General features: G+C 41.2%; 2 protein-coding genes across 2 annotated transcripts; both read left to right on the top strand.

Annotated features, from left to right (window-relative positions):
• Positions 1-1,532: 1,532 nt before the first annotated feature.
• On the top strand, positions 1,533-4,880 carry LOC115591649 (interferon-induced protein with tetratricopeptide repeats 2-like). Its single transcript, XM_030433822.1, has 2 exons — positions 1,533-1,833; positions 2,360-4,880. The coding sequence occupies exons 1-2, from the start codon at positions 1,826-1,828 to the stop codon at positions 3,672-3,674; spliced, it is 1,323 nt and encodes a 440-aa protein (XP_030289682.1). The 5' UTR covers positions 1,533-1,825; the 3' UTR covers positions 3,675-4,880.
• Positions 4,881-8,066: 3,186 nt separating this feature from the next.
• LOC115591655 (interferon-induced protein with tetratricopeptide repeats 1B-like) lies at positions 8,067-12,159 on the top strand. The gene is made up of 2 exons (XM_030433829.1): positions 8,067-8,166; positions 9,671-12,159. Exons 1-2 carry the CDS (start codon positions 8,162-8,164, stop codon positions 10,980-10,982), a joined length of 1,317 nt encoding a protein of 438 aa, XP_030289689.1. The 5' UTR covers positions 8,067-8,161; the 3' UTR covers positions 10,983-12,159.
• The last annotated feature ends 3,324 nt before the right edge of the window (positions 12,160-15,483 follow it).

Genomic DNA, 15,483 nt, shown 5'->3' with positions numbered 1-15,483 from the left:
ACCGATTGTATTCATTGAAAGTTTGTTAAGATGTCTCAGTTGTACAAATCACAAAAATTATAATAAACAGAAATAAGAGAGGCGCCAATTATTTGTTTTATCACTTAATTTTTTCTTTTGTGTTTTCCAAAGAGTCCCGATGAGGCTTTATTTCATTTGTCAGAAATATCAGGATAATTTCCTGATGAGTTTGTGTTTAATTTTAATGATTTTAGTCATAATTCTCAGGTGAAATAATCCTTAAAAGCAGTCCACTGGTCTAACACTGCTGGACACATTACTCACATGACAACTGCATACAAATCAAACTATGAAAACATCCTGGGATCCATCGCTGCAAGACAAAAACAAAAACAAAACCATCACGAATTATAAATCAACTCAAGAGAAGAATGAAGTCCAAAGTTTAACGAGTCGTGTTTCTGTTTGCTCTCAGTTAGACGGACAGAACTGTGGCTGCAGGTTTGCAGTCCGGTCGGTGTGGCTGTGTTCAAACTGCTCAATACTCAGATTCACTTTTCCTTTTTATGATTCTTCCATTTCGCTTTCTTGTCTCTCTGAATGTTGATGAATGAAATGTTCACAGAGGAGGTGATGATTTAACGTTTTGGATCAGAACATTATTTGTCTCTCTCCATTCACCACCATACAGAGTTTATATGAGGTAAAGTTAGTTTCATGTTGGACACTAGACAGACATCCAGGGACACCCAGCGGCGTCTCTCCCTCAGTGTCACCCGGTGTCGGCAGCAGGAGGACGGTCAGCTGCCTCCAGAACCTCGCGCTGCGCTGGAGGCTGATTTATGGACCAACAATAAATTATTATTATTGTTTGTTTGATTTGCACAAAAACAATGTTTCTTCTGGCTGACTTCATTAAATTAGTGAAAATTATTATACAAAATAAATAAAAAATACAGAACTAATTTCATGTAGCACACTAATTTTAAGTGCTAAGATAAAATAATGGCATTTTTCTTTAAATGTCAATCAAATGTGACCCAGTGACTCATAACCAACAAACCTCTTTTTTATTACATTTTACTGCTTCTTCTACTTTATATTAGTACTTATGATTCAGCAGTCCTGACAAGGCAAGGCAAGTTTATTTGTATATCACAATTCAGACACAAGGCAACTCAAAGTGCTTTACAAGCACACAAAAATGACATTAAAAGACATGAACATTTCATTTAAAAGACATTAAAAATTGCATTAAAAAAAAACTAAAAATAGCATTTTAAGACCAGTAAAAAACATTGACGTCAAACACTGACGTCACTATGACAGATATACTGTGAATCTTGTCACATTTAGTGCAGTGAGTCATGTTTCTGTGCAGTCAGGGAGACTCGGGCAGATCTGTGGCTGCAGGTTTAAAGTTTTCATTCCGGGGAAACGAAACTCAGGGCGGACTTGCGCGCAGCGTTGTTCGCGCGAACCAGTTCGCACAGCTACAAATTCATTCTTTCGCTTATTTTCTCTCAGATTCTCACGTTTTCTCTCTCTTGTCTCTCTGAATGTTCACGATGAGAGCTGTTCGTCTCTCTGAATGTTCATGATGAGAGCTGCTCGTCTCTCTGAATGTTCATGATGAGAGCTGCTACAGCTGTTTTAAACTTCGCCGCGCGTCTGAAGCGAATTCGCGTCAGTTCGCGTCCCGCCGCACTCTTGGAAACGGCCCCGCCTGTAAAACTCTCCTGTGGTTGTTCAAACTGCTCGACAGCAGCTCAACATTTACAGTAAAGAGGAAGTTGGACATCAGATCGTGTCAGCGAACCCCAAATCAATAATCAGAGAGCTACTGTGTGGAGGAAACAGCTGAATGATGAGGTGAGTGACTGCTGCTGCTTTCACATCATTATGATGCATTTCATGTTTTAGTTTTGGTTTACTGGAACCAACCAGTCACTGACGATATATTCATTCCTCCTTTTCCCTTCTTTTTCTGTAAACTGTGATCCTGCTTTTTTGTTCAAAAATGTTTTCCAGAGATTCAAATAAATCACCAATAAAACAAAGAAATAATCTCCAGGAGTCTTCAAAAGCTGACATTTTTACACTTGTAGATTTTCCAATTCAGTGATTCAACTGATGAGTACACATTCAGCTGATACATAGCCTATTTCCACCATCAATTATGATTTCCTCACACTTGATTCTTCTTTTTAACAACACAGCAATTATTATCAACCAATAACTACTTAATATGATTATATTATCCCACACTTCCTTCCTGTCCCTCACATCATGTATATATTCCTTCCTCCACATGAGATGAACAGAGTTTCTCCACACACAGCACACTTCAGTCTTTTGTTGAAGCCGACTGATGATCTGTATTTTTATTCTCCATCAGTCAAACATCACTGGAGTCCAAACTGGAGGCCCTGCAGTGCCACTTCACCTGGGATCTGGACCCCAGCAGGTCCAGACTCTTCTTTGTCAGGTACCAGATGGAGGACATCGGCACCGAGGAGGGAAACAGCTGGCTGGGTCACATTTACAACCTGCGGGGGTACGTTCAACACAAGCTGGGGTTCACCCAAGATGCCCAGAGTTTGTTCAACAAGGCTGCAGAGGCCTTCTGCCAGACAAGAAGAGCAGACTCAGATGAGGGTCCCTGGTTAGTGGTGAACTACGGGAACCTGGCTTGGCTGCACCACCACCTGGGAGAACAAGCAGAGAGTCAGGCTTACCTGTCAAAGGTCGACGCCCTGATGAATAAATACCCATCTCCATCCCAGGACGAGCTCCATCCAGAGATCTACGCTGAGAAAGCCTGGACCCTGATGAACTTCAAGACAGACAGGAAGCAGCTGGCTGCAGATTACTTCCAGAGAGCCATCAGGATGCAGCCGGACATGGTGGAGTGGAAAACCAGCCACGTCTTATTGTTAGCAGAAGCTGCTGTGAAAACCAAGACAGGACTGGATGCTGACATGTTGGAGAGAATGAGAATCGCAAAGGAAGAAGATCCAGAGAACTTGTACCTCGCTGCTTACTACCTTCAGCAGAACGCTAAAATGATGAAGAAAGAAAGAGTTGAAGATGAAGCTCGAGAGTTGGTTGAAAAGATTCTGAGGAATCCAGTCAGCAGCTACAACGGTTTGAGAATATTGATATTGGTTTACATTCGCCGGGTATCTGTTGATGAGGCCATTGATTTGGCAGAGGAGGCTCTGAGACGTCATCCAGATGTGCGTTTTCTGAGGAGATGTGCTGCACTCTGCTACAGATCGAAGATTTATTCTGGAGAGGACGGTAGCCGAGACCAAAGTACAATAGATAAAGCGATCAGTCTCCATGAGGAGGTGGTTTCTCTTTACCCTCACTCTTGTCTTTTGAGGAAAATAGACCTCGCAAACTTATACGCAAAGTCAAATCACGGCCAGGCTGAAGCTCAGCAGATTTACCAGGAGGTGCTAGAGAGTGATCTGGATCCTGCAGACAAACAGCTGGTTTACAACAGGTTCGCAAACTATCTATTCTTTGATCTACACGATCGTCACAGGTCGATAAAATATCACATGAGGGCAGCAGAGATACCGATACAATCCTTCTTTCGTCAGAACAGCATCATGAATCTGGAGAAGTTTAGAGACAGAAATTGGCGCCAGATGAGCAGAGAAATAGAGGAGTTTCTGAGAAACCTGCCAGAGCCAGAAATGTAGGTGATGCATCACCTCAAGAAATCTGTACACAGAAATTTAGAAAACTTGAGCAAAAAAAAGTTGAAATAGAAGTGAGAAACTGATCACAGCATGATAGAAAGAAACGTTTGACTTCAGTCAACGTGAATAATTACAGCAGACTTTGTTCATCAAGTTTTTATCCAAATATTAAGTAAAGACATGTAATTTCACTTTGACCTCCTGACATGATCAGCTTTAGTTTCCCAGGTGTGGCTGAATGTCTTCAGAGTTACAAACACAAAATAAATCACATAAATAGTTGTAGAAACAATAACGTATGTAGCATCCTGCTGATTTGTTTATAGGGGTTTCTTACATGTATTTCAGTTGGTAGAGTGTTTTGATGTGGGCCTATAAATGTAGTGCTGCTGTTAATATTTGTATTGTTAATGTGGTGAATGATTACAAACGGACCGGGCCTCAGGACGGGTCTCTGGTCACGTAGCTGCCTCTGGGAAGAGGTTATGAGGAAATAGCTGGATCACGTTTCTGTGGTTCAGGTGTGAGTATCCTGACCTGCAGGTTCAACATGGGTTCCTGCAAACACTACAACAACCCGGGGTATTAATATCTTAAAGGTTTCTGATGTTTGTGTTTCTTGAATATGAGGTGATTCAAAACGATACGAGCCACAAGGGTTAGACATTAAAACTGTTTCTTATTGTTAAATCCGTGTTTGAAGGTGTTTTTCATGCTGATGTTTATAATGAATAAGATCTTTAGTTACAGTTAAAGTTAACTGCATGGGAAAATTAATGCTCAATAACACTATAGTTTCAATTAATAAACAAACCTCCTCTCTGCAGTTTAGCCAGAGTCATTTTCAAGGTGTGTTAATTATTGTAAAACATCCCAAATTATACATTTAGCAGCTCTCACCAGTCTGATACATAAATTGGGTATTTATGAAACTCATGAAACATAGTTGAGTGAGAGAGCTACACGTAACATAACATTGGACTGTGTTATAATATCTCTGTATGAAACTTGCTTTGCTGGAATCTTTGGAGAATTGATGAATGAAACTCTCTCATTGATCATGTTAAGATGTGTCTTATAACCTGAATATCATCACCACATGCAACTGAGTGTATTCATAGAAAGTTTGTTAATCTGTGTCCCAGTTGTGAAAAATATGAACGCTAATAAATAAACATTATATACACTAAGAAATCTTGTTTTGTTTGCTGCCCAACGTTAAACTTGAAACATTTGTCCTAATGTCCTAATGAGTCTTTATTCCATATGTCTGAGATTTCAGAATGATTTTCTAATGAGTTTGTTTTAAATAAAGTTCACTTGGTAACTTTTATACAGGAACATATTTCCTGGAAAGAAAAAACGTATTTAAACCAAAGCTGTTAAACAAATTGAATTGAAATTCTTGCAAAATAAAGCAGAAACCAGATCAAGAAAAAATCAGGAGGAGCCGCTGCACCTCTTTCACAAGTCCTGGTGGTTCAAACAATGAGTCTGTGCTGTCTTCTCACAAAAAACGAGGCCCTTGTTCGGGTTAGGGGTCTCCACAGATTCTCCACAGTGTGGGCAGGGAGGGGGTGTCTTTTTCGTTGACCCAGAGGTGGATGGTCTGGAGGTGGATGACTGGTACTGTCAGGAAGGTGAACAGGTGCTGCACAGCGGCATCTCAGTATGGGGCATCAATTGCAAAGTTGAGCATGCTAAAATAAACAGCAACTTTTCGCCACATTTAGTAACAAACCCCATTAAAAAAAACAGATGTGAATTTTTTTATGTTACTTTTGACCAGATTTACAGCAACATTTGTCAACTTTGTGATAGTCACTTCTGTTGTAAAAAAAATATGTCAATGTAAAATCTAAATCAAAATCAAAATCAAAATGTTAAATATTAAATCTAAATGTTAAATCAAAATCTAAATGTTAAATCAAAATCTAAATGTAAAATCTAAATCTAAATGTTAAATATATAGGCTAAATATGAATCTAAATGTTTAATGTTAAATATAGATGTTAAATATAAATGCTATATATGAATATAAATGTTAAATATAAACGTTATCTATAACTATATATGTTAAATATAAATGTTATATATAAATATAAATATTACATTTAAATGTTAAATATAAATATAAATGTTCTTAATGTCACAGGTGAAACTAAATATTTAGCTAACATCCGAAAGTACCAAAATAAAAGCTACTGAGTGCTGTGTTAGCCCTTTTCACAGAGTCGCTGCATTAGCAACGCAGCGGTGGTTTGCCAATTCTCCACCATTGTTTGTTAACAAAGAGCCAAACAGCGGCAGCATGAAGACAAACCGCTGTGTTTCACACAGAAAGGCGGCACTGCAGAGAGGGATCTGTGACAGTACACCTCATGATGATGACGTTGGTGTGCTTTTTTCAAGGTGTTACCCAAGATGTCTTCCTGTTAATCTAAACATGAACCTGCTGACAGTTATAATCATATGGGTGCTGTAATAATGTGTTGGGATTGAGATCCTGACCCATCAAACATAAAGCTGCTTGTCTCTGTGTGAAGAAACAATGGCGGAGAATTGGCGAACCGCCGCTGCGACTATAATGCGGCGACTCTGTGAAAAGGGCTGCTGTCGCTGTGACTGTCATTGCAGACGCATTGCTGAACATCTGTATAGCTGCTAAAACGGCCCTATCAATGTTTCCAGCTAAATTGCTGGACATCACTCCATCTGACTACCCGAAGAAGACCACGGATTGTGCTTGTTGAACTTCAATGAGCTTTTATTTTGGTACTTCCGGTGACAGGCAGTGTAAATTTGCATATTAGCTAAATATTTCACCTCTGACATTAAGGTTTAACATTTAGCATTTAGATTTAGATTTAGATTTAACATTTAGCATTTTTATTTAAATTCAACATTTGTATTCATATTTAACATTTAGATTTATATTTAACATTTAGATTCAGATTTAACATTTAGATTTATATTTAACATTTAACATTTAGATTTAACATTTAGATTTAGATTTAACATTTAACATTTAGATTTAGATTTAAATGTAACATTTAGATTCAGATTTAACATTTAGATTTAGATTTAACATTTAACATTTAGCATTTAGCATTTAGATTTAGATTTAGATTTAACATTTATATTTAACTTTTAGCATTCATATTTAAATTCAATATTTAGATTTAGATTTTTTATTTAGATTTAAAGTTAACATTTAGATTTAGATTTAACATTGAACATTTAGGTTTTAATTTCACATTTATATTTATATTTAACATTTATATTTATATTTAACATTTAGATTTATATTTAACATTTAGCTTTAAATATAACATTTAGATTTAGATTTAAAATTGAACATATAGATTTACTTTACAATCGGCGCCCCATATCTCAGGCTCTGTGGCGTCCCCTGCTGGTCTGCCTCATCGACTGCAGCTGATAAGAAAGACACCAATTATTCCTCCTGTAGACAGAATCACTTAAAAATGTTTAACCACAAAAACAAGGAGCTGCTGAGATACAAAACAAGACCATCAGCCACCGAAGAGGAATCCAGATCGTCTACAGGACGTTTCTGTATACCTGTCACAATAAACCAAGTGTTACTGAAGTACATCTTTAGGTATATAGAAAGAATTATCTTATTCCTAGTTTCACTCAGGTACAGTGAAAACAAGCGGCATGCTGGGAACTCAAGGTCCAAAGATCCAAGGTACACACAGACTGCAGGCAGATAACAGAAGGGCTGAAGGCGTCGACATCAGGCAGGATGTTCTCACCCTTAATGACACCTTTTACACAACGCTAATGCCGGAAGGAGTGTCTGGATCTGGAGTGACACCCAGATGAACTTTAGGAGCTGGCTGGTGATGTGGCAGAGAGGAGGCCCGAGTTTCCATTCATAGGAAACAAAAGTCGAGGCATGTTCAGGTTGAACAAACACGAACACAGTCTGCAGAAGGCCTGAGATCACAAACTGATCTGAGGAGACGTTACAGACGAGCTGCGTGGAGACATCTGATGTTTCTTTGGTTGTTTCTCTGTTTTACTTCAGTTGTTCAGCAAAATGCTGCAACTCTGTTTTACTGTGAAGCTCCAGAACTGTTCTGTGGACTACAACACTTAATCTGACTTTATATCATCAGGAGGAGGACTGAGTTTACATTTTTAACTGAACTTTAAAGTAATCATATCACACTGACAGTACTCTAACTGTAGGCAGCATGTTATCTGTATATGTGTAAACATGCACAGGTTTCATTTTCCTGTGCAGCCCTGGGTTGTAAAATGACAAATAAATGAACCTTGGACCTTTTAATGCCCCGCCTGCAGAAATCTGCTCCACTCTGGAGCCTTTAAAGTTGCAGCTCGACGGCATCACATCATTTTACAGCCAAGCAGAAGTTGGACGTCACTGAAACTGTGAAGCAGAAGCAGCATCGAGAGTTTGATCAGAGAGCTTCTGTCGAGGAAACAGCTGAACGATGAGGTGAGTTTCATATCACAGGAGGAGAAAATAGTCAGTATGATTATGACGTATTTAATGTTCCAGAGAAAGAAACATTAATATTATGGATCCAATAGATCAATGATGATGTTTTCATTTTCTTATTGACTCTTTCTTTTCTGTGCTGAGGTCCTGTTGTTTTTGTTCTCATTGTGTAATTAGTTAACATGACTCTTAAAAACAGCATTAACAATAATCTGTTATCCAAATTTATATAATTCTGCAGACATCATTCCTGTTTTCACATATACAGTGTTTCTTGTTGACTATTAAGTTTATAGTTAATATGTTACTGTAACAATATTTTCATTGTCCGTCCACAGGAGTGTTCATATCAAAATCACAACACATGCTAAAGTAACGTGCTACATGTTGTTACTTTATGTTCTGTGAGGTGACGTTACATCAGATTGTGTGACGTCGCGTGAAGTAACGTTAAGTTAGGGGAAGTTGTATGCAGTGTTTCATTGTTAGGTTGTGTTACATACGTAAGGGATGATGTATATATTTACCCAATAATGACCGCCGTTCTATACATTATCCCGCTTATTACACGGCTACTTGCCAACACGAAAAAAAACTTGACATAGTTTGTCTTTTTACAATGTATTTGTTACCGTTCATAGTGTTTTTCAGCAGAGAAATATAGTTCGCCAAACCGGCGACAAAGACGTTGTTTTGCTTCTCCCTCTTCGCTGTTTTCCTCTCTTTTTCTTTCCTTGACCGGTGACGACAACTCAGCCTTTTGCCAAGACTTGAAATCACCGTATTTACCAAAAATATTAAAGTTAATGTGAAAATCATCCATACTAGTGGCCTAGGAGAAGTTTTTTCCAATATGAAGTAAACTACAGATCAGCTGACATCGCTTAGCGGCCAAAGACGCTGGGGTGATAAGTGACCGGATTACTTGCAGAGCAAAGATTTGACGACGGTCAAATATGCTTAGCAACGGTCAATTATACCAAAATAATTGACCACCTAACGTTGGGAAGGCCCATTCAAGTGAATGGAGCATTCTACAGCATTAAGAAGAGCCGTGTAATAAGTTACGTTACATAATATCACGCTACGCTATGTGGCGTTACATTATGTTATGTGACGTCGCGTCACGTGATGTTACGTTACATAATTTCCTAGACTGAACACGATTATATTCTTCAAAGTAGCCTTTGATCTTTCCTAAACCTGACCGCGACCATCAGACAACTTTAATAACAGTCCAAAAGTCATAATATGTGAACTGCAATCATTTTCTAATCAAAATAGGTTTTTCAAACAGTAACATATGAACATGTTGAGATATCAACCTATAATCTGAGACACATATTCAGTTGTTCATTTCCTGAGATAAATGTCTCCTTTCAGTGTTTGTATCCAGTTTCTATTCTTCCCCCACATGAGATGAACAGAGTTTCTCCACACACAGCACACTTCAGTCTGTTGTTGAAGCCGACTGATGATCTGTATTTTTATTCTCCATCAGTCAAACATCACCGGAGTCCAAACTGGAGGCCCTGCAGTGCCACTTCACCTGGGATCTGGGGAAGCCCAGCAGGTCCAATCTCTGCCGTCTCAGGTACCAGCTGGAGGACATCGGCACCGAGGAGGGAAACAGCTGGCTGGGTCACATTTACAACCTGCGGGGGTACGTTCAATACAAGCTGGGGTTCACCAAAGATGCCCAGAATTTGTTCAACAAGGCTGCAGAGGCCTTCTGCCAGACAAGAAGAGCAGACTCAGATGAGGGTCCCTGGTTAGTGGTGAACTACGGGAACCTGGCTTGGCTGCACCACCACCTGGGAGAACAAGCAGAGAGTCAGGCTTACCTGTCAAAGGTCGACGCCCTGATGAATAAATACCCATCTCCATCCCAGGACGAGCTCCATCCAGAGATCTACGCTGAGAAAGCCTGGACCCTGATGAAGTTCAGCGCAGACCAGAAGCAGCTGGCTGCAGATTACTTCCAGAGAGCCATCAGGATGCAGCCGGACATGGTGGAGTGGAAAACCAGCCATGTCTTATTGTTAGCAAAAGCTGCTGTGAAAACCAAGACAGGACTGGATGCTGACATGTTGGAGAGAATGAGAATCGCAAAGGAAGAAGATCCAGAGAACTTGTACCTCGCTGTTTACTACCTTCAGCAGAATGCTACAATGGAGAAAGAAAGAGTTAAAGTTGAAGCTCGAGAGTTAACTGAAAAGATTCTGAGGAATCCAGTCAGCAGCTACAGCGGTTTGAGAGTATTGCTAGGGGTTTACATAAAATATGTATCTGTTGATGAGGCTATTCGGGTAGTAGAAGAGGCTCTGAGACATCATCCAGATGTGCGTTTTCTGAAGAGCTGTGCTGCATTCTGCTACGTATCGAAGATTGATCAAGAGGACGGTCCCACAGACCAAAGCTTGATAATCAAAGCGATCAGCCTGCATGAGGAGGTGGTTTCTCTTTACCGTCAGACTTATCTTTTGAGGAATATAGACCTCGCAAACTTATATGCAAAGTCAAATCACAGCCTGGATAAAGCTGAGCAGATTTACCAGGAACTGCTATGGAGGGATCTGGATCCTGCAGACAAACAGCTGGTTTACAACAGGTTTGCACACTATCTATACTCCGTACAAGACAAAAGCTGCGAGTCAGTAGAATATCACAAGAAGGCAGCAGAGATACCGATACAATCCTTCTACCGTCAGAACAGCATCACAAATCTGGAGAAGATCAGAGACAAAAAGTGGCACCAGATGAGGAGAGAAGTAGAGGAGTTTCTGAGAAACCTGCCAGAGCCAGAAATGTAGGTGTTGCATCACCTCAAGAAATCTGTACATAGAAATTTTGATAACAAACAGATTTAGAAAACTTGAGCAAAATAAAGTTGAAATAGAAGTGAGCCACTGATCACAGCATTATAGACAGTAAGGTTTGACTTCAGTCAACGTGAATAATTACAGCAGACTTTGTTCACCAAGTTTTTATCCAAATATTAAGTAAAGACGTGTAATTTCACTTTGACCTCCTGACGTGATCAGCTTTAGTTTCCCAGGTGTGGCTGAATGTCTTCAGAGTTACAAACACAAAATAAATCACATAAATAGCTGGAGAAACAATAACATATGTAGCACCCTGCTGATTTGTTTATAGGGGTTTATTACATGTATTTCAGTTGGTAGAGTGTTTTGATGTGGGCCTATAAATGTATTGCTGCTGTTAATATTTGTATTGTTAATGTGGTGAATGATGACAAATGGACCGGGCCTCAGGACGGGTCTCTGGTCACGTAGCTGCCTCTGGGAAGAGGTTATGAGGAAATAGCTGGATCGCTTTTCTGTGGTTCAGGTGTGAGTATCCTGACCTGCAGGTTCAACATGGGTTTCTAAAAACACTCCAACAATCCGGGGTATTATTATCTTAAAGGTTTCTAATGTGTGTGTTTCTTGAATATGAGGTGATTCAAAACGATACGAGCCACAAGGGTTAGACATTAAAACTGTTTCTTATTGTTAAATTCGTGTTTGAAGGTGTTTTTCATGCTGATGTTTATATTGAATAAGAGCTTTAGTTACAGTTAAAGTTAACTGCATGGGAAAATTAATGCTCAATAACACTATAGTTAGTTATAGACATTTTCAAGGTGTGTTAATTATTGTAAAACATCCCAAATTATACATTCAGCAGCTCTCACCAGTCTGATACATAAATAGGGTATTTATGAAAATCATGAAACAGAGTTGAGTGAGAGGGCTACACGTAACATAACTTTGGACTGTGTTTAAGGATCATAATATCTCTGTATGAAACTTGCTTTGCTGTAATCTTTGGAGTATTGATGAATGAAACTCTCTCATTGATCAAGATGTGTCTTATAACCTGAATATTATCACCAGATGCAACTGATTGTATTCATAGAAAGTTTGTTAATCTGTGTCCCAGCTGTGAAAAATATGAACGCTAATAAATAAACATTATATACACTAAGAAATCTTGTTTTGTTTGCTGCCAAGTTAAACTGTACTTTATATGTCTGAGATTTCAGAATCATTTTCCAATGAGTTTATTTGAATTAAAGTTTAATTTGGCAACTTTTTTACAGGAATATATTTCCTTGAAAGAAAAACTGATTTAAACGAAAGTGCTTCAACATAAAAATAAACCAGAAACCAGACCAAGAAAGATCAGGATGAGTCACTGCATCTCTTTCACAAGTCCTGGTGGTTCAAACAATGAGTCTGTGCCACAGAGATGAGGCAGTCAGGTTATTGATTATCAGAGATCTTCCCCTGTAGGACAGCAGGGGGAGCAAACATTTCTATTTAGACAACCCGTGGCTTGGGCATCTGTTTCGGATGCCCCCGGGACGCCTCCCTCGGGAGGTGTTCCTGGCATGTCCCGCCGGGAGGAGACCCCGAGGAAGACCCAGGACACGCTGGTGTGACTATGTCGCCCAGCTGGCCTGGGAACGCCTTGGGATCCTCCCGGAAGAGCTGGAGGCAGTGTCCGGGGAGAGGGAAGTCTGGGTGTCCCTGCTCAGGCAGCTGCCCCCGCGACCCGGCCCCGGATAAGCGGACGAAAATGGATGGATGGATGGATGGACTTTCACCTTGTCCAGCACTCCCTCCCAGTTCTGCCTCTGAAAGTCCTCAGTTCCTCAGTATAGTCCGAGGATTGTAGTTCCCCCTTTTACCCGCTTAAGAGTTGAATCCTACAGGCAGCTGTAGGCGACCAGGACGGATACTGGTCAGCCCTCAATTTAACCCAGTACAGAGTCAAATTCAGTTTTCAGTGTATGCAGTGTTATTTTAAGATTACAGTTTTTGTTGATTTTACTTTTTGATGTTTCTAAAGAATAAAGTATCCTTGTGAAACCAGCCGGCATAACATTCAAGAAAGCATTCATGTGGATTTGGAGAGAGTTGTGTGTCTGGGTGCAACCATCAAAAGATTTCACAGACACATTGCACAGCTGATACACACACCAAACACACACCAAACACACAGCAAACACACAGCAAACACCTGCCAAACCCAAAGACAGCCAGCTGAGCCCAAAACTGGCAAGATGCTTCATCCACGAAAAATACTGATAATGATAATGTGCCCTTTTTTTGTTGATGCAAGTTAATGTTTTCCTCATTATGTTAGTTGAAAAATAATATCACAATTAACACCTATCTATCTGTGCATCAGCCTGTTCATAGAGACCGTTGGCTTTTAAGCATGAAGCATGAAAATCAAGTTATTCCCACATCTTTATGTATACTGGGTAGTAGGTGCCTTTAGCGTGAATTTCAATCACCAGGTCGAGGTCTCGTCCGACTGCTGCCGAATTCCTTATCACTTTTGCAGTGGCCTCTAAGTCAAGGCTTAGAGCATTGGCCACTGTTGGCATGTATGGCACCTTCCTATGGCAAAAAAAAAGCCTTTTGCTGAATGAACGGCAAAGCTATGATTGCACCACAGCGCACCAGTACTTTACAAGCCTTACAGGAATCCCTTTTTTTGCAAAGTCCGATTTCTTCAGGGCTCTACCTGTCCAGAGTCCTGAGGTTGTTCTTCTTATGGTGACCACCCCGTATACAGTGGCCAGTCTGGTGTAGGGTGGCAGGTACTGTGTGCTGTTGGCCATTTCCGGTTGCTGGTCTTCTTCTAGGTGTGAGCTGCTCCACTCCCTGGATTCCTTTCTTCTTTAATAGTACTGTATTACTATCCAGTATCTGCTGTACAATGTTTGATAATTCATACTTTGATTTTACTGCTGTACTGGTTGGATGGTCACGGGCCTTAATCCACCCCCGCTGTCCAACTTGAAATGGGACTTTCAGGTCAGGAGCTGTCCTCTTGTCTCCAGTTCCCTCCCCAAGGTTGCTGCAGACATGGTCAAGCATACTAATGACACTGCTGCCTTTAGCGTCTCAGACTGGATTGACAACCACATATCCTGACATTGAATCTACTAGCACCAGGAGGTATTTCCCGCTTTTCTTCCCTGTCAGTCTCAGGGGGCCAGCCATATCCATGCAGACTGATCCCCAGGGGATGGTGCTTTTTATGGTTAAGCCATCCACCCGTTGTCCTCAGCGCCCTGCTTTGTATTTCCCACATACTTTGAGAATACGGCGAACTTGCCTTCCCGGAATCCAGAGTTGCTGCTTTTCCAACTCCTACCATGTGGGTAGGGTGCCTGCATGGCCTGACGATGCATGTACGGCCTTCATCACTCCCTGCACAGACACTTTTGGGACCACCCTTCCTTTGGGTGATTCGTCCGACTCCTCGAACTCAACAAAGACGATTTTAGTCAGCTGCACAAAGTGGTCCACTCCAATGTTTCATCGCCAATGAGCTCCTTCCTTCATGTGCGCTTTCTGGTGCATCACGTTCAGGTCCGTGTTCAGGAGCAACTCAGCTTTCAGGATTCCCGAGAACTGCCACCACCTGGTCACCCAGGAGTTGTTCCCATGAATATGCTTGTTCCACCTCTCCAGCAAATGCATCTTGGTCCTTGCTGGGGTTACACCACTTGAGATGGTGGATGACTGCGGATTCCCAGGAGTTGATCCCATCTCCCCTCAGGATTACTCTGCAGGGGAGCCTGTGGGTTGCTCCTGTTGGTCCGGCTCCCTCGACCCCTTCCTCGACCAAGTCCAACGCTTCTGGGTCTGATTCTTCGAGTGGCTGATGTCCATCAGCTATGTCGTCTCTTTTGTCGTTTCGATTCACCTGCCTCTCAAAGCCTCTCTTAGTGCGTCAAGTCAGGGATGATCGGCAGACTTCTGGGCTATTCTACCCCGCCCACTTCCTGCGGGCTTCAGTGGATCTGGTGACTCAGCTCACTCTGGCTGGTCGCCTGGAGATCCCCCTTGCCTCAGCGGATCTCTTTATCACTGGCGTTCGCAGGAACCTTCCACGTTGGACGCCTTTCTTGGATCGTCTCACACGAACAGCGGCTGGCTCTCCGCTGGGGGGGGTTTTTCACGTTGGGCGCCACATGTTAGATCCCGAGTTTACCCTTGTCCAGGAGGCACTGGACCAGCTCTCCGTTATAAAGGGTTAGGTTCCTTAACCTACAAGAGGTTGCTTTAAAAGTGGGATTTTAAACAGGGATTGCTTAAGCTGGTAGTGAGGAGACTCGCCTAGCTTCTCACTGCCTGAGTCCGAACGTCTACCTGCTTCCTCTGGTTTGGCACCTGACATGAATAGCCCTTGAGTCAGATACGGCCACCAGACACGCCTGTTATGGCAGCTCTCCTCTAAATGATCTCAGCACTAGGTATGGTGCTAGGTTGAATTTTAGGGGCTTTT

Source organism: Sparus aurata, chromosome 11 (genome assembly GCF_900880675.1).
Source record: "Sparus aurata chromosome 11, fSpaAur1.1, whole genome shotgun sequence".
Taxonomy (NCBI): Eukaryota; Metazoa; Chordata; class Actinopteri; order Spariformes; family Sparidae; genus Sparus; species Sparus aurata.
Note: the sequence above shows the minus strand (reverse complement) of the source record. Positions and strands in the feature narration are given on the sequence as shown.